Source organism: Nothobranchius furzeri, chromosome 19, assembly GCF_043380555.1.
Source record: "Nothobranchius furzeri strain GRZ-AD chromosome 19, NfurGRZ-RIMD1, whole genome shotgun sequence".
Taxonomy (NCBI): domain Eukaryota; kingdom Metazoa; phylum Chordata; class Actinopteri; order Cyprinodontiformes; family Nothobranchiidae; genus Nothobranchius; species Nothobranchius furzeri.
The window spans coordinates 20,552,458-20,575,320 of NC_091759.1; the positions used below are offsets into that span (position 1 = coordinate 20,552,458).

At 43.7% G+C, this 22,863-nt stretch overlaps 1 protein-coding gene across 14 annotated transcripts; it reads right to left on the reverse strand.

Annotated features, from left to right (window-relative positions):
- Positions 1-310: 310 nt before the first annotated feature.
- nfyc (nuclear transcription factor Y, gamma) lies at positions 311-22,518 on the reverse strand. Of its 14 annotated transcripts, none has more exons than XM_015973959.3 (11): positions 22,409-22,518; positions 12,328-12,437; positions 12,160-12,228; positions 10,113-10,226; positions 6,429-6,524; positions 5,338-5,514; positions 3,547-3,615; positions 3,053-3,211; positions 2,722-2,826; positions 2,532-2,591; positions 311-994 (listed from the first exon to the last, which is right to left on the reverse strand). In XM_015973959.3, the coding sequence occupies exons 2-11, from the start codon at positions 12,424-12,426 to the stop codon at positions 875-877; spliced, it is 1,068 nt and encodes a 355-aa protein (XP_015829445.3). In that variant the 5' UTR covers positions 12,427-12,437; positions 22,409-22,518; the 3' UTR covers positions 311-874. The 14 variants fall into 14 exon arrangements, with proteins under 14 accessions (XP_015829445.3, XP_015829446.3, XP_015829440.3 ...); XM_015973960.3 differs by having other exon boundaries at positions 3,053-3,190; positions 12,160-12,231; XM_015973954.3 differs by having other exon boundaries at positions 12,160-12,231.
- Between the last annotated feature and the right edge of the window lie 345 nt (positions 22,519-22,863).

Consider the following 22,863-nt stretch of genomic DNA (forward strand, 5'->3'; position numbering starts at 1 on the left):
AACGACCATAATAAAAACACTGTAAAAAACAAAGATGGTGGGAGAGTGATGAGGTCAAACGTCGCTGCGAAAAGGAAAAATATCTCTTAAAAAAGGATGCGTTCTTTCTAAAACTCCAGATGGGAGTCATGTGTTTCTACATGAGACCTAAACCAGGGCACGAGACTTAAAACCTCCCAGGCGGTAAAAACGCAGAAAGAAGCTCCGCAGACGGGGTGAATGGACGAAGGGAAGCGTAAAGACGAGCAAGTGCCTATTGGGTTTGAAGCCCTTACAACATAAATTCATGCTTCGTCATCAACGTGGAAAACATCACAACAGAGGAAGGACGTGAAAAGTCTCATCAGACCTTATCTGAGGTATATGGCTTCGTTTCAATCAACAAGGACTGGATAAATAATGAGGAGCGACAGGAAAATGAAATGTTCACCCAAAGATGTGATATGAAGAAACGTGAATTTATCACAGAGTAAAAAAAAAACACAGACGCAGGTGACACAAATCTATCATTTTTTAAATGATGCCATGATAGGAAGGGTGTGGTTTCGGGGAACACACAGGCCTCAGAGATGCAAACACCACTCAGAAACATGTGGTCTGGGACTGCGGGAGAGTGTTAATAAGTGTCTTTTTTAACAAAAGTACAAAAGGACCATGTCCGCGTGGATGTAACATGAATCTGACAGTGAAAGTCAAACAGTGTCCCTTTGGTTTTGGATTCGTCGTACTAAATTTATTACAAAAAAAATGTGTGTTGCAAGATTTCAGGTCCCTCATTTCAATGTTTAAAATTCAATACATCTGGTCCTCCCTTAGGGACATTGGTGGTGTCACATGGGCTGGCGTGCGTGCCCACAAAGTGTCCTGGTTGGGCTCAGTCGGTGCTGACCTGCGTGACCTGCGCATCGGCAGTCTGGTTGGTGGACTGGATAAACATGGGTTGGGTCAGTTCCTGTCCCGCCGGCATCGTCACCTGCTGTATCTGATACAACTGCTGTGAGACGGGAAAAGGGAAGGAGGAAGATTAGGAGGCTGCGTGCACATCGAAACACAAGATCTGTGTGTAAATCCAGAGGTAGCATCCTTGTAAGGACGCGTCCTACCCAGTCCACGTAGGTTGGGTCCTTCCTCAACCACTAAGACCGGTAGTGAGCGGCTTTTAATTTGGACGTTCCAGCCTTCAAAAATACTCCCACCCCTACTTTAGAGTATGTCTTGTTGCCTAGCAACAGTAAAGGTACTAAAACAGAAGTTCAATTAAAAATGTGTAGTTTCCCTGGCGACAGGTGGCAGTACATGCCTAAATCATTGCAAGCAAGCGGTATTTTTGTGTTTGAGTACGATCTAACCAACGGATGGCCATTAGGGTCACAAATCCGAGTGCAACCTCGACGAAAATGACACTTCAGACTTCCTGTCATCATTAGCAATGAGTGAAGAGGTAAATGTGTAAAACAGCGTTTATGAACGATGAAAGTTTTGTAACCATTTGTTACAAATCAGTAAATGCTTTTTGTCCTCACAGGCTCCCGTAGAAGGAAACATGGCGTCGCCCACAGACCTGATTTTTATGGTTACATGTTACGCAGCCACCAATAGTTTTCAACAACTGGGCAACACTTAATCCAGTTTCACCAACATTTCAATGGATTTCCAGAGATTAACGGTAAAAACTACACATTGTCTCTTTAAGTCTAAACGTAATGGTAAAACAAGATGAGCTATGGGACCTGTTATAAAGCGGTATTTACGGGTATTTTTCCTATTATTTGTGACAAAAAATATATTTAACCAAACAAAAATGCAAATGAAAAAAGTAGGGGTATGTATTGGTGAAATTATGGCGATACGTATCACGATACAGGGGGGACGATATCACGATATATCGCCATATTGATATTTTCTTACATCCCTAGAAAAAATCTGACGACATAAATACTTTAAGTTATTTATGTTTTACTGTCAGATATTAATATACTAAGATTTAAAACTCTAACTCTCTCCCGATTCGTCCACATTATTACAAAAACACCCCCCCCCCCCCCCCCCATTCGGCCCGTAATGAGTCCTGGGATAGCCTTTGCCTAGGAGGATGCACCAGACCTGCACTCTAAATTCGGAGACAACGAGGACACATTTTGAGTAACAGCCTTGTTGCTTCACTAAAGTAGAAGATGAAGAAAGTTTTTTTTAACACCTTCAAAGATATAAAAAAAGTCACAAGAAGCTTCACAGGCATAAAAAATGTGAGTGATTTAAAAAGATAATAAAAAAGGTGAAAGTGATAAGAATAAAAAGTGGGACTAAAAATGAAATGAGAAGAGAACTGAGGTAATCAGCCGTTCAGCGTGTCTTCAGAAGGATGCTGCCCCTGGATTTGTGAGAAGTTCCTAATAAATGATTTCAACCTCTTGCTTTAGCACCTGTTCCTGTTTGTGGGTTGCCACTTACACAACACATCCTCATCGTTGTCTGGCTTTTATTCATGTTAACCATGTAAAGAGCAATAAAAACATGTTTGCATTAGTCACCTGTCCATCAGTGAACTGGTTGAATTGCTGCTGTCCCTGCTGCACCTCAGCCTGTGTGATCTGAAAACACATTAATGACACGTTATTTGGCTTTATCGTGACTTGTGCACCCAGTGATTTTTTTATTATTATTTTTAATCACAACTCATGCAGACTGCAGCACACCGGCTGGTTTTGTTGCTTTGATTACCTGCTGGGTGTTTGTCAGAGTCTGAATCTGTCCCTGGACCACTTGCGCTCCGGAGACAGGCTGGGCTAGTCGGATGTATTGTAGCTGGCCTGTATTTAGCTGCACCTGCAGCAAACCGACACAAGGGGGAGACAGAGTTTCGCTCAGAGAAAAGGTCATTCAGACACAGAGGACAGCCATTTTCCTACCCTGGACAATGCAGGATTCTTCACTTCCTGCTTGTGAATGTTCCAAAAACATCCGTTTAGTTTGTTCTACAACCATTTATCTGATTTTTCTAGTGTTATCGCTTCGGTTTCCTTAATTCTCCCAGTTGGACACAAACTCTTACCGGGATTTGCTGAATCTCTCCCGTGTTGGTGATGATCTGCTGCATAACCTGCATGGTCTGGCCTTGGGCTTGTGCCGTCTGAGCTTGACCCTGCGCTGCAGCAGCCTGGACAATCTGCACCTGCTGGCCTTCACCCACCTGCATAGCAACAGGCGCACTCTTAAAGAAGAAAAATAAACACAAACAGGCGTCACGTGACTATTAGAGCTGGAAAAGAATGACTGAAATACAGTTAATCCATAAACATAAAGCGTAAAGTATTTACGTTTAACAAAATGTAATCAATGATTCTAAAGCTGGCTCCAAAAGATGTGACATCACAGGTTTCATGTCCTCTATTTCTCTTCTGTCTGTCACAGTATCTAGGAAAGGCCATCCGATCTCGTGCTGCAGACACCCCTAGAGAGTTCGGTCATCTGAGCAGCCCAGAGTTTGCAGGTGGTGGTCACCCACCGGGCCGCGGCACCGAGTAGACAAATAGTGCGTGTGTTTACCGTGATGGGTGTGCCTTGTGATTGCACTTGCACTTGCTGTAACTGCTGCATGTTGGCACCTTGCAACATCTGATGGCCGACAGAATAGGATGAAAAAATGAGAGAAAGACACACGGTGAGAGGGCAGCGATAGCAAAAACGTAACACACACATGTAAGCGTGAGCTTCAGGCGTTAGAATGGAAAACGGAGGATTTAAGCAACATTTAACGCCAAGAGAAGCAGGAGATTCAAAATGAAATGATGAAAGTTGATAAACACTAGAATCTGCTCTTTTTCAGCCAATTCCAGTTTCTGATGCCTGTTTAAATGTTATATTCTGGGTGCCTGGGTCTGGTTAAAAAACGACACTGAGTGTATAAAATGATCTTTACTGATGTCTGCATGCAAACACATAAAATGTGAAGTTTTTCTCCAGGCTTACGCTCTACTTCACCAACTAAACCCAGAATGTGCCTCATTTAGGGGCAATTTCAGTCTGTTTTTGTATTCAGAGCTAGAAAAAAAAGCACTGTTTACTGAGTAAACTTAAAAAAAAACTTTCTAGAGAATTTAAATTTAAACACATCGATTAATCCAATGTGCCACTGAGTAAATGTAAATGGGTGTGGGACAAAGTGACAAGCAGGACTGGGAATCACACGAGGCCCAAGCATGTCTGACAGCTCGGCTAGCAGCAGTCTGCTGAAGCAGCGTGAAGCAAGAGTGAAGCGGAGCGAGCTACGAGCAGGAGCCAAACTGGAAGGAAGCAGAACTAAAACAAGCAGGAAATGAACAATTCAAAACAGAGAGACAAGCGGAAGGACTACGGATTAGCTTGATGGGCGGTGAAAGCACCGTGAGCCAGGGGATGAGGCTCACTTCACAGCTAACTCTGAGAAACTGGAGGTATGTTGTTGTTTGGGTGCAAAATTAGAAAAAAAAAGGATTCACAGTGTTTACATTTCACTTCTATTTTGTTTTGGGTTCATTTTTTTATTTGTTTTGCATTTAGAATCTCTTTAATAACAATAAACATCGTTCAGTTTTATTTTGTAGTTTTCTGCATGAAGACTGACATCTTGTGGTGAACTATGGGTACTGCAGCCCTTGTATACAAACAAAAGTGACTGAAGACGATCATACACACCGAGTTGATGCGTAAATAAAAATGTTTCGCTGCAATATTGAGTTGAATAATATTGGAGGAAGTATCTTGAGATTTTTTTAGAGCCAACAAATATTTTTCATCCCCGGTTAGCATTGTTAGCTCAACGTTAGCCTCTAGTCTTCAATACCCAATATTAGAATAAAACAAAAAGACGTCGTGGCTTCTTGAGGGTACAGAATTAACTCCTGGTTCCTTTTACTGGCCAGCATTCTGTCCATAACGCTGCTGCTGTGAAAACTCACATACGATTGGCTCTGGAACCAGCGAGTATGGAGTTGGGGCAGATTGTAAACAAAGACCCTCTTCAGCCATTTTAAAAGGAGAAAACCTGAAGACCCCCAGAAAAGGAACTGTGTTTTGATGTAACTTTCCTTCCAGCATAATTAAGACATTGGAAGGTTTTCTGATCATTTCGCTGTGAAATTCTTACTTATTACGCCTTCAATGTTAACTAAAAAAAAAAAAAGTATGACTTCAGAGGGTCATATCTGCTGTATCTGCTGCTCCGCTCAGACAGACCGTACGTTCTGTTGTAACAGGGATGGACTCGAGTCTAAACCCCTTTACTCTTTAAAGCAAAGAGAGCTGGTTTCCTTCTGTTTTTGCTTCTTTACACCTTTCCCTCAACTCTGTTTAAAGCACCTGTCCTTGCTGAGGTTGCGTGATGATGATCTGCCCGGGCTGGATGGTCGTGGCCGTTTGCGTGCCGGGTTGCTGACCCTGCTGTGCGCCTTGCACCTGTACAGCTCCAGCCTGTTGGGCCAAGGTGAAGTAGTACTGCACCGGCTCTGCAGGAGCTACAGACTGACGCATCTCTTCCTGCAGGCAGGACACGAACACACACACACACACACACATCAAAGGCATATCAGTCCACTACATCTCCATAAATTATTTTTGGGGGTGTAACGGGAGAGGAGGTTAATAAATAACTGATGGGAAGCAGCCGGGGAAGAGTAACGTAATCTGGAGCAACTGAACACGATGATCAGTACCCATTCTCTTCTGAGACACTACTAATCCAATCGTTACTGCTTTCTGTATCGACGGGCTTCATGTTAGCAACAAAAAAAAGTGCAGGATCAGTCTAATTTGCTCAGAACAGCTGAGCAGGCTGAGCGCTGCTGAATCCAGGTATTACGATGATCAATTATGAATAAACACTGACCCGAGTCATCCTGTTTCATAAGTGAAGAACGAGCCGGGCTTGGTCTTGATGCGTCTCCATCCCCAGAAGAGTAAACACCCCTCTCCCAGCTCCATGACAACACAGCTGAGAGTGTAGGATGTTTACACGCCTAGAAACGGACGTCTTGACAGCACATCTTAATACTCACATCTCCATCAGGTGTAATAAGTTGTTAGACAGACTCGCTTCAACTTAACAGGCGGCTTTCTTTGGTGTTTACTGAATTACATCCTGGTAAGAAATGTGATCTTCTCTGTCCATCAGCAGTACGAACCAGTCTCAGACTGCAGCAACAAGAGGCTGCAAACATCCGACTGAAAGCCATCTCTGATGAAAGCCCAGCTTCCAGTCAAGGATGTTTACAGCCCCGCGTTGCCAGTTATCAGCTTCAATATGAGGTGCGATCAAGTTGGTTCAGGCAAGTCTTCCACGTGTTTAAAACAAAGAAAATTCACTTTTTTTTTAAACTCCTGTATGTTGTATGACTCATATGGAAGCTCCCACTCTGATCGTGACACGTTTTAAAGCTGCAGCCGTTTCCTACCTGCCGTTTCGGGGGCTTTAAGTCGTCCCTCGGTACGATGTCAATCAGGAAGTCAAACTGGTCAAACTTTGTTATTGCCATGGCAATGTCATTCCTCTGCAAAAATAAAACACACACACACAGGAGGTCAGCGGACGATTATATTTATTCTATATAAACAGCTTTCTATATATGTGAACGTGCCTCAAGGTTTGAGCTCTTCACTCCTAAAATAGCCGCGGTCTAAAGCAGGATTGACGTTCAGTTCCTGGCAGAAGTGAAACAGCTGTTTGCTTTAATGAACGAGCTTAAGGACGAGAGGACGAGTTTAACCATGAGCACGAGTGAGCTTTTATGGTTTTTAAATGTGTGGAGGACAGAAAAATGTGTTAATTGTGTGTTTTTTAAACTGTGACTAAATGACAAAGTGAGTCCGTGAGAAGAAACTACATAATTATAATTACTTCCACCAAAGTTGACTTGATATGAAACTAAAGCAGCCACCCTCACACACCAGACTGAGCTCTGTCTGAGTTCAGTGGGAAAGAACGCGGAGTGACATTTTCCTCCCATCACGGGTGCAAATGCCGCTCTTATATCCTTTCCCATATCCACAGTGGTGTGCTGTCCATGTGGAATTTTCCACAGGATATTGGCTGTCAGGACACCCCCCCCCCCCATTGTGGTCCTCTATGTAATACAGGCTATTCATAGCACCTTGATTAATATCTGGTAACACCAGGTCACATCTACACTTGTTCTATTGATGAGCGTCGTTATGGTGACCCTATTGGCTTGGCCTATACACACAATGATTGTGTGTGTGTGTGTGTGTGTGTGTGTGTGTGCGTGCGTGCGTGCGTGCGTGCGTGCGTGCGTGCGTGCGTGCACCAGTATTCATTTGTTTGACATAACAATTTCATAATGTTAGTTTGTGCAGATACAAACAACCTGGATAATAATAATAATAATAATAATAATGCATTGAACTTCTACAGCGCTTTTCTAGACACCCAAAGACACTTTCACACACTCTCACATTCACACACTGCTAGTGATGGTAAGCTGCTTGTAGCCACAGCCGCCCTGGGGCGGTCTGACAGAGGCGAGGCTGCCATTTGGCGCCGTCGGCCCCTCTGACCACCACTAACACAGGCAAGTTGGGTGAACTGTCTTGCCCAAGGACACAACAGCAGGATACCCCTGGCGGGAGCTGGGATCGAACCCATGACCCTCCGATCATGAGGCAGCCCGCTCTACCACCTGAGCTACTGCTGCCCCAAAAGACAAAGATTGTTCCAACATTTTTGTCAATGATAAAAAACGAGACGAAAATTGACAAACATCCAATCAGAAGACGAGAAAGATGCGAGGAAACTGGGCACACAGCTGATTTGTTTCATTTAGTTTCATTTGATTCATCACTAAATCAAACAAATCAGCTGTGTTCATGATCTTAAACATGCAGCAAACGTGCAGACTGCAGCGCCAGGTATGTCAGCTGCTTTTTCTAAGTCTAACAGACCGGACCGGCACTCTGAAGTTGCAAGTGCGGCATTCGGACCACAGAGGGTGGTGGAGGTCTGAGTGACATGTCAGTAAGCCTGTAAATGGTCATTTTAGCACATAGTGGCTCAAGAAAATGGTTGAAAAATATAAACCCCAGGGGTAGATGAGCCTTCAGCAGATCGGTCCCACTCCTGTGGAACGCTCTACCGACAGACCTTAAGAACATTACATCACTCATGCTTTTTAAATCTGAACTTTAAGGATTCACTGTAAATGTGCTTTCGATCCTTTTAATTCATTGGCACTGTATTGTATTATGCTGCTATGTTTTTAATGTTGTCTTTTCTGCAAATGTCTGCGTTTGTACGGTGACCTTGAGTGCCTTAAATAAAACATAGGGGGCGACGGCGGCTCGCCCCGTAATCGGAAGGTTGCAGGTTCGAGCCCCGCTCAGTCTGTCGCTGTCGTTGTGTCCTTGGGCAAGACACTTAACCCACGTTGCCTGCTGGTGGTGGTCGGAGGGACCGGTGGCGCCAGTGCTCGGCAGCCTCGCCTCTGTCAGTGCGCCCCAGGGCAGCTGTGGCTACATTGTAGCTCATCCCCACCAGAGTGTGAATGTGTGTGTGAATGGGTGAATGACTGATTGTGTTGTAAAGCGCCTTGGGGGGTTCCAGGACTCTAGAAGGCGCTATATCAAATACAGGCCATTTACCATATTATTATTAAAAATATAGAAAAGTTACAAAGTTTCCCTTTAATTAATTTCAGTAATTCAACTTGGGGTTAGGGTGACACCAATATGTAAGACTGCCCCATTCCACGCAAAGCCAGATGTTTCGAACCTTTATTTGTTGTGACTGTGATGATTGTGGCTCACAGCTGATGAAATCACCACATTCAAGTTCTCAGACAATCAGAATGTTGCGAAAAGCTTCAATATTATAGACTCAAACAATCACACTGTGATCAGATAATGAATCCAGAACACCTGCAAAGGCTTCCCGAGCCTTTAGATGGTCTCTCAGTCTAACCTAGGCTTCACCCGTACAGTGCATACATGTTACGGTTTTATTTGTACACGTCACACAAGCTATTTCCTCAGTTATACATAGCAAACAAATATTTCTAATAATTATACACATTAGTTAAATTCATTCATATTGACAGACAACATCAAACACCAGTGTGAGTTTTGGTATTTTTCAGTTTTGACTTTTATTAAAACGATTATAAATATAGAGTTCTGAGTTATTTTTTTACATTACTGTTTCAGCTAGGTGTGTTGCCATTTTCTTTACAGAGGCTGAAAGGAAATATTTACTTTATTTGAATGTACCCGGTTTTTATTTAGTGAATAAATTAATTAAGACTAAAACTAAAACAGATCGGACGAATAAATCTTATCTACAGGGTATCTGCAGATTTAAGGGAGCCAAATTTAAGACTTTTTAAGACCTTTTTTAAGGCCACTTTGACCAAATTTAAGCTATTTTAAAAATTAAATGTAAGCGATAATTTCCAGCTATTGCCTGGAGCCGGTGCTAACCACGTTGCAAACGTTGGATTAGCCATCCAGTTACCATTAAACTTGCCCTTCCCCATGGCGCAAGCTCCCACTAGCTTAACCAGCTAATGTGCTCATCTAAAAAAATAGCCCCCTTAAACAACCAACTGACTGCGTACGGTTCCGCTTACGCCAACATCATACACAAAAAATGCTGAACACTAACTAGAAATTCACGAAATTTTTATAGAAATAAAAGAACCTTGTTTATTGGGTCTTTGGTAATTCAAGACCTTTGGAAACTGGATTTAAGGATTATTTGTCATTTTTAAGGACTTTTAAGGCCTTAAATTAGGAAAAGCTAATTTAAGACTTTTTAAGGACCCGCGGATACCCTGTATCTAAAAATTAAAAAATAATTGTTATCAAAGACTAAAACTAAATGAAAATTTCCTGTCAAAACCAACACTGGTGAGGGTGTATTTAGGTTTCCCCTCTGAGATGATCTGGACTCTTTTTGCAGAGTAAGTAAACAGAACAGGGAGGAAATGTGCTTCCCGCACCTGCTTCACTTGGCCAATGGAAGAAAACACCATCACTAAAGGAGGGGGGGTTTACACCTGTGAGAATTTCAGAGGGATCCAGAGTAAAAACCCAAACACGTGGAGTCCCAACCCGAACGTGCGCCTGACCTGTAGTGTACGCCTCTTGTTGTCCTCGGTGTGGATCCATGCTCTCAGGGTGAGCTCCGTGATAAAGATCTGAGCGGCTTTGGCAAACAGCACCGGAGCTTCTGCGCTGATCATCTGCACAGAGGACAGGGTCACACCTGATTAAAACATACACAGACTCATTAATCACTCTGGGTTACAGCTGAACAGATGGATGCACAAATGCTGCAATTACCCAGTTAAACATCAAATTTCTCACTTCTACTTCATGTGCTCGTCTGCTCCCAAACAGAAGTAAAACATATTGTATGAAAATGCTGCGTGCCTTCACTACAGCAGTAACTATTTACTAGATTAAAACAACAAAATAATCCCTCAAACTGAATGCTGAAATGCATTTTCCCTGAACTCGGTACCTAAATAAAACCTTTAATGTCTAAAGGTTCACGATGGGCTGAATTCATGACACCACCCACATGACCTGCACTCATGCACTGAAAGCTGCTGTGTCAGGAGTGACAGAAGGATCTTTTCTCCCAGTTATGTTAGTGATCTCCTGATCTCTTTAGCGCTTTAATCTGCTGCTGAACTAAGAGGATAGGACGGCGCTCTTGACACGACACATTCGCAGCGCGCACACGTGATGTCGGAGACTGAACCTGTTGTAATAGGAGTAAAATAATCACATCTTTGTGAGCCTCTGCTGAACAGAGCCGACGAATGTCAGGAGGCGGGTGGGTTCCTCTGAATAAACTCAGTGGAAATGTTCACAAGTGTTCGACATAACCTGAGCTGGAAGTTCAATAATGGAATTAAAAGAGACTGTTTCGTGACCCTGAAAACCCTGAAGCCAGTTTCTGTTTGCAGCTACTAGAGAACTCAGATGGCTACATCCAAGAAAACGATAAAACGCTAGCTAGAGGACAATTTATATCAGGCTCTAGGCCTTTAATTCAATTCAATTCAATTCAAAAATACTTTATTAATCCCAGAGGGAAATTGATTGCTGTAGTAGCTCAGAATAATAATAATAATCAAGTCCAATAATAATAATTATCAAGTCACAGAGCTACTCCAACATGCAGCCACCCAGAGCAGCGCAGTTCCGGATAAGTCATTACAAGTCATTATTATCCTTATTGAAGCCAGAAGTAAAAACAAATGATATTCAGTAAAGCCTAAATGAATACTTGAATAATTCGATTAAACCGATTATAAAAATGTTCAATTGATATCAATGCTTAATCTTTTTAGCACTTCCAGGTTATTCAGTCTCCTTCGGGTGTGAGCTTTCAGTCACTTGACACAATAAGAGTGTTTGTTCTGTAGTTCCAACAGATCAGAGAGTGAGCAGGGCAATGGAAGAGGGATGACAACACCCAGAAAAGAAAAAACGCTAAAACGTTTCAAAGTGTGGGAACATTTCAAACTCAAAGCAAAACCGCTAGTTTAGCACCAAACTAGCATAGCGCCAAACTAGCATAGCGCCAAACTAGCGCAGCCACAGATGTCATATTGCTGTTATTTTTCTTCTTCATTTTCTGTAAGTGTAAGTGCTGCAGACTGAGGGATTAATAGTCTATTTAATATACGTAGACGCCCCGTGTACTGGCGCTGCCTATTGGAGCAATTGTAACAGCAGGCCGCCATCTTGGATGGATCACAATTCACACCCAGTGCATTTATTTCTACTGAGGAAAGCGTTTACTCTACTAAAAAACAACATTTTCTATGCTTTTTCACAATATCGGACACATGGTGTGGCATGATAGTTAAAATATAATAAAATAAGTTCAATTAAAATATAAAATCCCAACAGGTACACTAGAAAAGTCAATAGTAATTCCAAATGATCGGTTTTCAATAGGGTGCTGGTTGTTTGCAAAAAACAGGCATAGGTGCCCAAAACGCATCGACTCTAGTTGGGTTTGGAGAGTGAGGAACCCATCCAATATGGCGGCGACACTGTCACACTATCCAATGCTTCTACGTATTTATGTCTATGAGCATAGCACTAAGCTAGTGGCTCACAACAGCAGGACTTCTAAATAATCGATAGCAGCCTTGCCTTGACGTCCTCATCCAACTTCATAATCTTCTTGATTCGTGCGAGCGGCAGCTCCTGAACGCGGAAATCCTTCTGGAAATAAAACAGGTTTAAAAATGATGAAAGAATTTCAAACGTACTTGACTTCAGCACGTGCACGTCTTGCCTGCTCAAGTCACTCCAACATACCATAGTCAAGTTCCTGATCTCCTCCATGACACGCGGCCAGAAGGACTGCAGGGTCTGCTGGGCATCGCTGGTTCCAGACCCAAATGCATCTGCAGACATCTTCTATGATGCTGCATGGAGGGACAACAAATAAAAGAGACAGTTTAGGTGAAGGACAAAACTTATTCTCGTGCTTTGAACTTCTGTGCAAACGAACATAATAAATAAAGAAGAAAATCTAACACATTCGACTAATTCACTTAGAAGGACCAAAGTTAGGGCTAAATGAACTCCTGCGAACTCTGGAATGATAAAGGCCGTGCCTCAACAAGAGCTTCGGTGATTTGAAAAAGGATCCAGCAGGTTACTATGGCATGTCAGGAATCCGGAGGGGGAATATTGGCCTGCCTGTCTGAGCATGTAGAGCCTGGAGTGTGTTGATCTCACACGCACACACACACACGCACACACACACACTCCCTTCCCTCCCTATCTTCATGAAACAATTTGGCAGAGAGGAGGAGAAAAAAAAAAGAAACACAAGAGGAGAGCGTTTAGGGCTATTCAAAAAGAGATGAGAAGTGTCTTGTGTGTTTCTGAGGGAGGGGTGGTGCCTTGTCCAGTTTGGTTTTAATCCAGCAGTAAGAGCCAAAGGCTTTAACTGGGGGAGGTAAGAGGCAGGCACGGGCACAAGCAGACTGCAGCGCAGAAACCACCTATGTGGGTCAAACGGGACAAAGAGAGAAAGGGAGACGTGACACTGCAAAGGAGTGTTAGGTAAAGAGAGAGCGCGCTCCACTTTACCTCCTCTCTCTTATCTCACCAACAAGCATGAGCAGCGGTGGTTCTGCTCCGGCCCACAGCAACGTAGATCACTAAACTCTTTTCTAGGTTGTGATGCGGCCGTGTCGTAGGAGCTTCCTGGTTCTTCATGCTACCTGAGTGCATTTGTAAATAAGTCACACAGATGAATCACTGATTCCTGCCTCACCTGATTTCATTTAGACATTAAAGGAACGCTTCTCTGACACTAAAGTTACTGAATTATCCAGGAGAAGCATTTAAGCTGGGGGGGGTGTTTATATAAATCAGTCAGGTCGTTTGCAGCTATGACGTGCCAGACTAGCGATTGACCTTGACAGTGTCTCCCCGTCTCTCTGACGCTCCAGTGTCCAGTTGCATTTCAAGGTTGATTGAAAACCTGCAGTCTCCAGAACAATCCCAGCATGCCACAGGACAGAAAGGGCTGATGGGAGTTGTAGTTTTCTTCCCGTTTCTGCCGCCAAGGACAAACAGAAAGTTCTTCCGTGGCCTTCTGATGCATGGTGACACGGTGGCGTTTCCATCTGATAAGACAACCCTCGTGCATCTGCGTGCGTCCCGTCTCCCTCAAGCTGGCGGCCCGATGAGGACGATCAGATCAGGATACTCCGGACTGGTGATGAAGCGTTCACCCAGAACTGGGATTTCTCAGTCAATAAAAACAACAGAGCTGGATTTATAACACCTTTACAGTTGACCCCGCCCCTTTCAGCCAACGTTTTGACCTTCAACATAAATATATACAACCACACATGAACCACAGCGGCAGAGAGAAAGAGGAAGTCCGCATGCGACAAAGCAAGTGAGGATTTGGTAGACTGAGGCATGAGAAAGACGACGCCCGTCACTTCCTCTACTTTGTTTATGGATAGAAAGTTTGAAACGGAGCCTAGACTGACTGATGAAACCAGCAACGGCAGATAAAAAATGTCTAAATGTTATTTTTATCTGCAGAAAGGAGCACCTTTAGCTCCAGCTGCTACTGTACGCTTTAACAGGAGACAAAACGTTGTCCCTCCTCTTCTCCCTGCAGCACTTTTGTCCTTCACCGGGTGACAGAGACAGAAAACGATGGTGTTGGGTTTCAAACAAACTCCGCTTGACGTCTTTGTTTTCTGAACACAAGCGCTTGTGCAGTAACAACTTTGTCCAGCGCAGCAACTTGTGCTTCCTCCTTTGGTGATTCTATCGGTCTCCTCCCGTCTCCTCTCCAGCGCGTCCCCAGCTCATGGCTAAGTGTTTCTCTTTCTCGCCGTCTTACTTTCACCTGATCGCCCTCTTCCAACCTCTCAGAGAACATCGATGCTACTCTGCTTGCAGCAGCTGAATCAGCGCTAATGTTGCCCAAGCCTCCACACACCCCCTCCACCCTCGATTTCTGGGATGGCACATCAAGTGACCACTCGCTCCAAGTCTGACATCACACCACTTTACATGACTCTTCAATTCATGTCCGTTAAACCTGATAGGACACTGGGACAGGAAGACAATTGGGAAAAAACAAGGCAGGATCACCGAACTGCATGTCTTCATTTCGTCTTTAGACGTTAAATACGGGACATGTGACATTTTTTCTTATGTTCCAATCATTCTATGGTCTATACAAAACATGTTTATTAATCTCTACAATCTCTCACATGAAGGGATTTCAGCACCTTCCAGAATGAGCCATTCCAGAGCTCTGTCACTTTAAGAAAACAAGCTGGAGCTGGCCACGTCCACCCATCCTCTGACTGGCTGAGAACCTTTGATATCTGGAAGGGGCTCAGAGTAGAGCCAGTGCTCCTCCAGCAGCAGCTCTGTCTTTCACGTGAGATGTGTTTCTAATTTCTGCGTTTGTGACATCACAAATGGGGAATTTTTTAAACAGCTTGTTTACACACATTATTCCTAAAACCAAACACTGGGTGTTTCTCAGTGCCAAGGAACCTCGCCTTGATGTCTTGGCCCCGCCCCGGTTGCCTAGGAGATACGCCATCAGGAACCGCCAAGACGTGTTCCAATGTTCATGTTCTACCGAGACGTGTGTTCTCCATTTGTTAGCCGTTTTGCTAGCTGAGCAAGGATGCAAGGGAGGTGTCTTGTAGCCTAGCCTTGGTCAAAAATTACCCAGAATACACTGCAGTATTTTCAAAAGGACGGCGGATCAGAAGCCGGCAGCTACTTCGGGGACAATTTTCAAGTTTTAAAGTAAGACAACTAATTTAAAATGTTTTTTTTAGATCCAAAGAAGTTATCTATGGTTGGTTAGTTGCTTAGTAGTTGCAGCTTCGGTGGCTAGCGGGTAGTAACTCACTTATATTTTTAATTTAATGAACATATATACAATTTAAAAAGTAAAAGGCTCGTTATATATTTATATTGAAACAAATACATATAAAATATAACGTCATCTCCTGTGACACGTGACGTTACGTGACCGCCGCGGTCACGTGATGCAAGTCTGTTCCATTTAACCGTTTTCTCTGACCAAGGAAGGACAGTGTCCTCGTAAGCAAGGCGCCTGGCCTCGCAAGACATCGCCTCGTTTGTTTTTCCACGTTTGGAGAGTTTCTAAAGGCAGCAGAGACAAAACTAAATAAAACAAAATCCTGCAGCATAAAATATAATTAAACTTATAAAATAATGGTTATTATTGTACAGCTGGAAGCATCAAGGTTCACCGTCCCTCACTGACTTGACAACTGGTGAAAAAACCATACCAGTTTATTTGTATAGCATGTTTACACGCAGCATGAGAGCTGACCGAGTGCTTTCTGTATAATACATTGAAACACAATAAGGTAAAAACTGATCAAACAAACAAAAAGATCAACAAATAAATATAATCACAAGCAAAAGGCCAAATCATAAAAATGTGTTTTTAAACTAGATTTAAAACAGGCAAGAGACGGAGCCTGTCCAACCAACACCAAATACCAAGTTGATCATTTAAAAAGAAATGAGGGGAAGCAGCTGGGGTCAACTTTCAGGGCAGTGTGAGGTGAAAAAGCTTCACCGCTGATGTGGCATCATCCTCGATGTTCCAAAGCACACACAGAACGAGCAATCCTGTAGAAACGTGACAATAGTGTGCTGGTTTAGATCGCTATAAAGAACTGCACACACCACTTCAAATTCTCCCCTATTGTGACTTTGACGTGACCTCCTACGTGTTTTCTGAGTAACTAACAGTCACCAAACATTAGCAATCGAAGAGCAAATACGTCGAGTTCACATGGACAGAGTCCTGCCACTTCACTGTAAATTATTAAATGACTTTTTTGTATAATGTAACACCAGCTTCTAGAAAATCACCGCTCCACCGACACGTCTGGAGCAAGAGGTCGGATCTGAAAAGGTGTCGCTGATGCAGAAGAGGCCGTTCAGAGGGAGGGTTCATGAAAGGTTGAAGTTTTAACTCACGACCTGAACAGAAAAACAAATCCAACCCCGCTTTATGTTACTGGTCAACAGAGACGCTGCCTAATGTTTAATAGGACATTTTTTATTATGATGGATAAACGCAGTTTAAACAGCAAGTTCCGCGCTGACGTTCATTATGAAGAACGGTCCTAAATCAAAGCGGGATGCCTTCGTAGATCATGAAGTACTGAAGCGCCCGTCTCGATGACCTCGATCACCCAGAAAAGAAAATACAGAATTCAGGGTAAATGATCAACCCTGGGAAACAACACCTTAAAGGAAAAGTTTCCAGCTAACCGCTCCAACGAACGCAGCTCGTCATTTAAAACTGACTTTGAAATTAAAAGAAGAAGAAGAAGAAGGGTTTAAATGATGCACCTGCCACGACGGCATCACCCTTTTGGCCTGGTTGGATCCAACTAGCTGACCAAACGACCCCTGGAAACTTTACCCTTGGTTCTGCTTTAAGCGAACTCCAGGAAGTGCTAGTCACTGATCTCCCAAGGTCATTCAACAGAGGAGCCAGAGAAACCAGAGAGGGAGGAGGGAGAACAGGGAGATGAAAGAGAGGAGGGGAGGGAGAGAGAGAGAGAGGGGGGGGAGGAAAGAAAAAGGACAGGTTTTCCAACTTTCACTGCAGCAGTTAGGTGACCCCGGCGGTTCAGGCTTTGCACTTTCTAAGAAGCTTAATGAAAACATTGCATACCACACATATTAGCTGCATCCTGCATTCCTCTTTGAATTTCACTTCCTCTCATGTTCATCCACCAGTCTACCTCTTATTGCTGACAGAGATACTGCAGGAGTCAACCTCACATTCCTGTGACCTTCATGGAAAGGCTAGGTCAAGCCTCTGGCATCGAAGGAGGCCGAGCTAAAGGCACCTGCAGACTACGGCCTTTAGGCAGAGAAAAACCCAGAGAGCAGACAAAAGAGTGAACGTATGATCGATGTGGTCACCGTTGTGACAAGCTGAACCATAAGTAGTCGTGTGTTAGTTACTTTTGTTTCCCTATGCGAGTCTAAAGGGAACAAATGATATTCAAATCTCATGCAGACAGAAGCCAACCCTGGGATTTGGCAGCACGGGCTTCAACTTAAAAGCTATTTTTAGTCTCCCTCTAACAATCTCTCTCTCTCTCTTTCCCCAACAGGACTTTGTTTTGTCAAAGGCACCAATAGGAAGTTTGGATCCGGGAACACGTAAAGAGTCGGGAGGCAAGTGAGAGAAGACGCATCCTCCATCAGATTGGATCAGATCAAACTATTAGCCTTCCCTGGCCCTGGAGGTGACAGGCTGACAGTTCGTCCCATCTGGGCGTCTGGCACTGTCAGGGAGGGGCCCTGGGGGCCCTGAGGTCAATGCAGCCAGCTGCACCTCCACCCCTGGGGACCTCTGACACCAACAATGTGACAACACTTGGGTTGTCATGTTTTTCATTTACACTGAGCCATCTTTCACCACAGATGAGCAACATTGTCTAGCACCGAGGTCAGCGGGAAGGCAGGTTGTCCACGTTGACCGGAACCCCACGGCCCCGCGGCGAGGTCCGTCTTAAGTCAGATTTTTGTAACCACGCTTTTCCATCCAGTCGACAAGAGAGCAGGAAGTGCGTAGTCCAGAGTCGAGACAAGCGTCTTCCCAAAACGCTCCACTTTTCACAGATTTGGAAGCAAAAATTATCGATTAAAAGCATAAATGCTCCAATAAAGCGACAGATGAAGGGCACAGATGAGACGGAACAAAGTACCGAGGAGAGAACTGCAGGACAGAAAAGGGAGGGGGACTGAGGACAGCTGTAAAGGACACACGCTCTCTTCACTGCAGAATGATGGAGACGTTTCCTAAAGTAAAGTGAGATCAACAATTTATTTGGGAACTTGAAGCGAGTTAACTTGGCAGGTCTGCTCTGGCTGTGTGTGTTTTAGCTGACAGACTTACCCCCCGTGCCCTTCATGCTGAACGGTGTGGCCTGCTGAAGAGCAGCAGGAGAGATGGAAACAGATAGCCCTGCTCAAGTCTCCTTGAGAACAGCAGGAGCCAGCACAGAGGCTGACAGAAAACTCTCCCATGCTCCTCCACTTCCTCCAGTCCCCTGATCATATCAACAGACAAAAGGCACTCTGGCTCCACTTGGACAGCTCAAAAAAAAAAGAAAAAAAAAAGCTCTAAACCCGGACAGAGTAAAGAGCAAGCACCCCTCCCCCTTGCTTCCTCCCACTCTCCTTCTACACATTGACCTGTCTCCTTCAACAGTCCCCAAGGTCCTCCTGGGCATCTCCACCATTTCTCTTCTTACCAAGACCCCTTTAACTTGCTGACCACTACTCCTCCTCCTGTCTTTGTACTCTGTGACACCTCTTCCTCACTTTGACCATTGTCCATCTGTTTGTCTTTGATCTGACCCCTGGCCCGGTAGGTAGAAGGGGGCGAGAAGTCTCGGAAAGAGAGCACGGCAGCAGGCAAACATTACCGCGGCACTCCTGACACAGAGACAAGAATCTCGAGCCTCCTTCCCCTTTAACATTCAAGCATAATCAATCTAGCATGCTACATGATACTCAAACCCCGCCTCAAACCCAACGCCCACCTCATTCTAGCAGATGTGACCAATGCAAAGACAAAGGGCTGTCGTGCTATTGGACGCCGCGTACACCAATCCGCTCCGGCACGTCCCCCACTCTGCTTTCCTCCGCCCAACCCCCTTTCACTGACAGTCAACTTCCTGCTCTAAGTTACCTTGAGCTGCAGGATAGGGGTCAGGGAAAAGAAAAGAGAAAGAGAGAAGAGAGGCGATGGGAGAGAGAAAAAGGAGCAAGTAAAGTTGTGGAAAAGTCTCCGACGAGGGCGTGATCGCTGTGGCTTGCCTTGGCATCGTTTGTTCTGAAGCGGTCTCCCGTCTCTCCTGCTGCTGGTTGGATGAGAAAGGTTCCGACGGGCTGCTCTCTGACAACTGCTCTCTGCTTATTTACAATGTCAAACTAAATGTCTCCCTCTGCCCCGCCCCCCTCGGCAGCTACGGGCTGACGGCACAATGATGCAGGCAACCAGGAACGCCCCGATTGGCTGAAAGAAGTGCCAGAACTGATGCTGCATGTTGCATCCACATGATTTAAAGTACAAAACCTAGCAGCCAGCCACCCTGTCTCACGCGTGTACAGTCTCACATGCACATCCACACAAATGCACATTTTGTCCTTGCTTCCTCGTTTATCCTTGCTGGTGTTTCCAGGTGCGTGGAGCGACAACGTTGCCTCTGAGCAGCCCGTTTGTTGTAATGACATTCATATTACTGATAATACAGCAAAGACAAAATTTGTCCACATAAACAAAATACTTTTTTATTTGTTTAGGATGTAAAATAGCAGAATGACATTCAACAAATTTACGACACAGGAGATGATTTTCTGCAAACTATGTTGCTTACTTGGACCATAACAAAAAATATTTATAAATCTCTAAAACTGATCATTTCAGGCCATCAGTTGCGGAAGAAATCAGCTGATGGAACATTAGTTGGGATGGGGGAGGGATAAGGCTGAATATGATTCTTGTTCTATTTGTGGTTAAACAAGACTTAAGAGATATGGGTGGAAATCTGTACACAAAGACGCTGGTGTCCTGACCCCAAAACGAAGCTAGCAGCAACTTCCACAATAAAAACGTCAACGGAAACCACACCAGCAATGACAAACTCGATGCCCTTTTTGTTCACGGCACATCCTTTCATCGCAGAAACCTTTACTTCGGATCACCAAGACCAGCCGCCACCGCTCATGTGCCCAGCTGATGTTTTACAAACCACAACCTTGAGCAGTTTGTGATCCGTTTCACATGTGAACTCATTAGGAGACACATACATGAAGCAGGAAACGTGTTTAAAAAGTGACATAATAGTCTAAAGATAATGCTCCATATGAATGTGACTCTACAGTGGAGTGGAATGGAACAAGCTTAAGAGGAAACAGAGGAAACCTGCCCCTTCAATGAAATACCGGGGGGGGGGGAGAGACCGGAAGGATGGAGAAGGACAGAGAGGAGAGTTGTTATGGGATGGGAGGGGTAGAACAAGTGGTGGGAGGGTTAGGGAACAAGATAGATAACTCAAGAGAAACAAAGCTAAATGTTCCTTTTGCTATTTTAGCACAGAGCACCGGCACAAGAAAAGGCGCTGCAAGCATCAGGTTAATGATTGGATAGTTTTCTCAAAGATTAATCTCTCCATCACGGCTAACTGGCCAGGACATTTATTTTTCTCTTAAAGGGGACGCTTGCTACCCAAATAGCCTCAGTAATGACACTTGGCAAGGTCAGCATACAAATGAAACCTTCCCATGACCTATACCGCCCGTAGCATGGCCATGTTTGTGCTCGCTGATGCTGTTTGGAGATAAACACACACCAATCAGACGTTAGGTTTCATAAACACACAGCACCCTCAGGGTGGCCGAGCTAAGCCTTCAACATGTAAACATATAACCACCTGCAAACCCCAGCTCACTGATTTGCACAATAGGTGCTTCCATTAATGTTTGATCAAAATCTAAGCATTCTGTCAATTAGAAAAATAAGCAATTAGTGGATTAAACAAACATTAATGTTTTAGAGACAGAAATAATAGACTGGGGTGGGAAGAGCTGCAATCCTGAGTTAGAAGTAAACTTATACACCAAGAATAAGGAATTACAGATGGACTTTTATTAAACAACCAAACTTCATTTCAAATGTACAAAGTTAAGCTATAATTCAAAATTAAAACAAATTAGGAACTAAAATGCACAAAAGTAAAAGCTTAAAATAGGATTTTTTTAAATAGATTAATCAAAAAACAAAACGGTTTGTGTCCTTTCTGCTTTGGGTGTTGTTTAGTTATTGATATTGTCTATATATTGTGTATTTGTTGATTCGTAAGCGTACAAATATTCAGAAAACAGTTCAGTACATGCAGGATGATTACATAACTCAGCTCAACTGGTTATTTGTTTTCCAATTGTGATCATGACATTAAACCAATTACACTTTTTACGATTAAATGGCACACTGCGCTTTTAACGCAGCCGACAGACATATTAGGTAAAAATCGCAGCAGGTATAACGCATTTTCTGGCCATTCTCAGTTTGCGAAACGGAATTCTACAGAGGTTTATTTGAATAAAGCGGCCATCGTGATAAAGTGAAAAAAATGATGCTAAATCTTGGGCTAGCAGGCACAACTAGCTTGTATTTTCTTGAGTTGGAGAGACTAATTGAACACATTTTCGTGCTTAGACACACAAAACAGCCGTACACAAAAGATTTCCACTACTAGTTTAACGTTAGGATAGGGAGTGCCGACTGTGACAAAGTGAACTTTATGCTAGCTTGGTGGAGAATGGTGACTGTTGCACTGCTCGGCTGACATTCCGCGGAGTGAAATTAAATCACACACTGACGAGTCTTGCCATCGTAAAGTTTGCAAAGCTCGAAAGAAACACCCTAACCAATAAAGACAACGTTTGGATCTGTCCTTCAGACCAATCAAACCTCGGACTAGATTCCACCAATCAAGGTTTTTAAGGCTAAGTTCGTTCTGCAATCGACGCCATTCGGGATCCAATGGAAATAGCCACTGCGTTTGACAGCCGTTTTAATGAGATCCAAAATGGCGGACACAGACCTCCAGTTTCCAAACCGCCCGGGATCTCTTCGGCGGGCCACCAATAAGCGCCTGAGTGCGGGGAGGGAAATGGCGCCGATGTTCATCTCCCAAAACAATCGTCTATTGGTCAAGAACAGCAAATGAAAACAGGCCAAATAATTGCCCCGACTGCCACTCCCTCAGGCCTGTTTTATGTAAAGAACATAGGTATGAGAGAATTTAAGTTTTTTACTCACTTTCTTTTTCGGGTTCGAGCTGAAGTCCGGCTCAGCGTATTATTTATTTTGTTTAACAAGCTAGGGAAACAAGATGGCTGCTTGACTCGAACCGGAAAGATTAACGCGATGACGTAGTGCGAGCTACGTTTTCACAGAACCTACGTCTGAACAAATAAGACATATTGAACCTACGAAATAACATTCAAATGGATATATTGTATTTATGTAAACACATATTAAGCCTGTCACTCATGCAAATAATTTTTACCTCACAAAAAATATAAAGTTTTGCAAAAGTTGGCTTGATAAAATACTATTTTGTCTGGAAAATTCCTGGAAAAAAACAGAGGATTCAAACTTGGATTCTGACCGTAAGGTAATTTTTGTGCTATTTAAAAAGTGCATAAACAGACGTCAACCTTGGTGTGTTCTTTAAACATCTTTGGTGTGTTCTTGTTGTGTTGAAATTCTAA

What these genes read in the sequence shown, in the direction of transcription:
- nfyc (XM_015973954.3), bottom strand. Translation starts at nt 12,426, where the DNA reads ATGTCTGCAGATGCATTTGGGTCTGGAACCAGCGATGCCCAGCAGACC. An exon ending in ACAAGAGGCGTACACTACAG is followed by an intron (nt 6,525 to 10,112) that starts GTCAGGCGCACG and finishes TTATTTTTGCAG; the next exon opens with AGGAATGACATTGCCATGGC. An exon ending in CACAAGGCACACCCATCACG is followed by an intron (nt 3,212 to 3,546) that starts GTAAACACACGC and finishes TTCTTCTTTAAG; the next exon opens with AGTGCGCCTGTTGCTATGCA.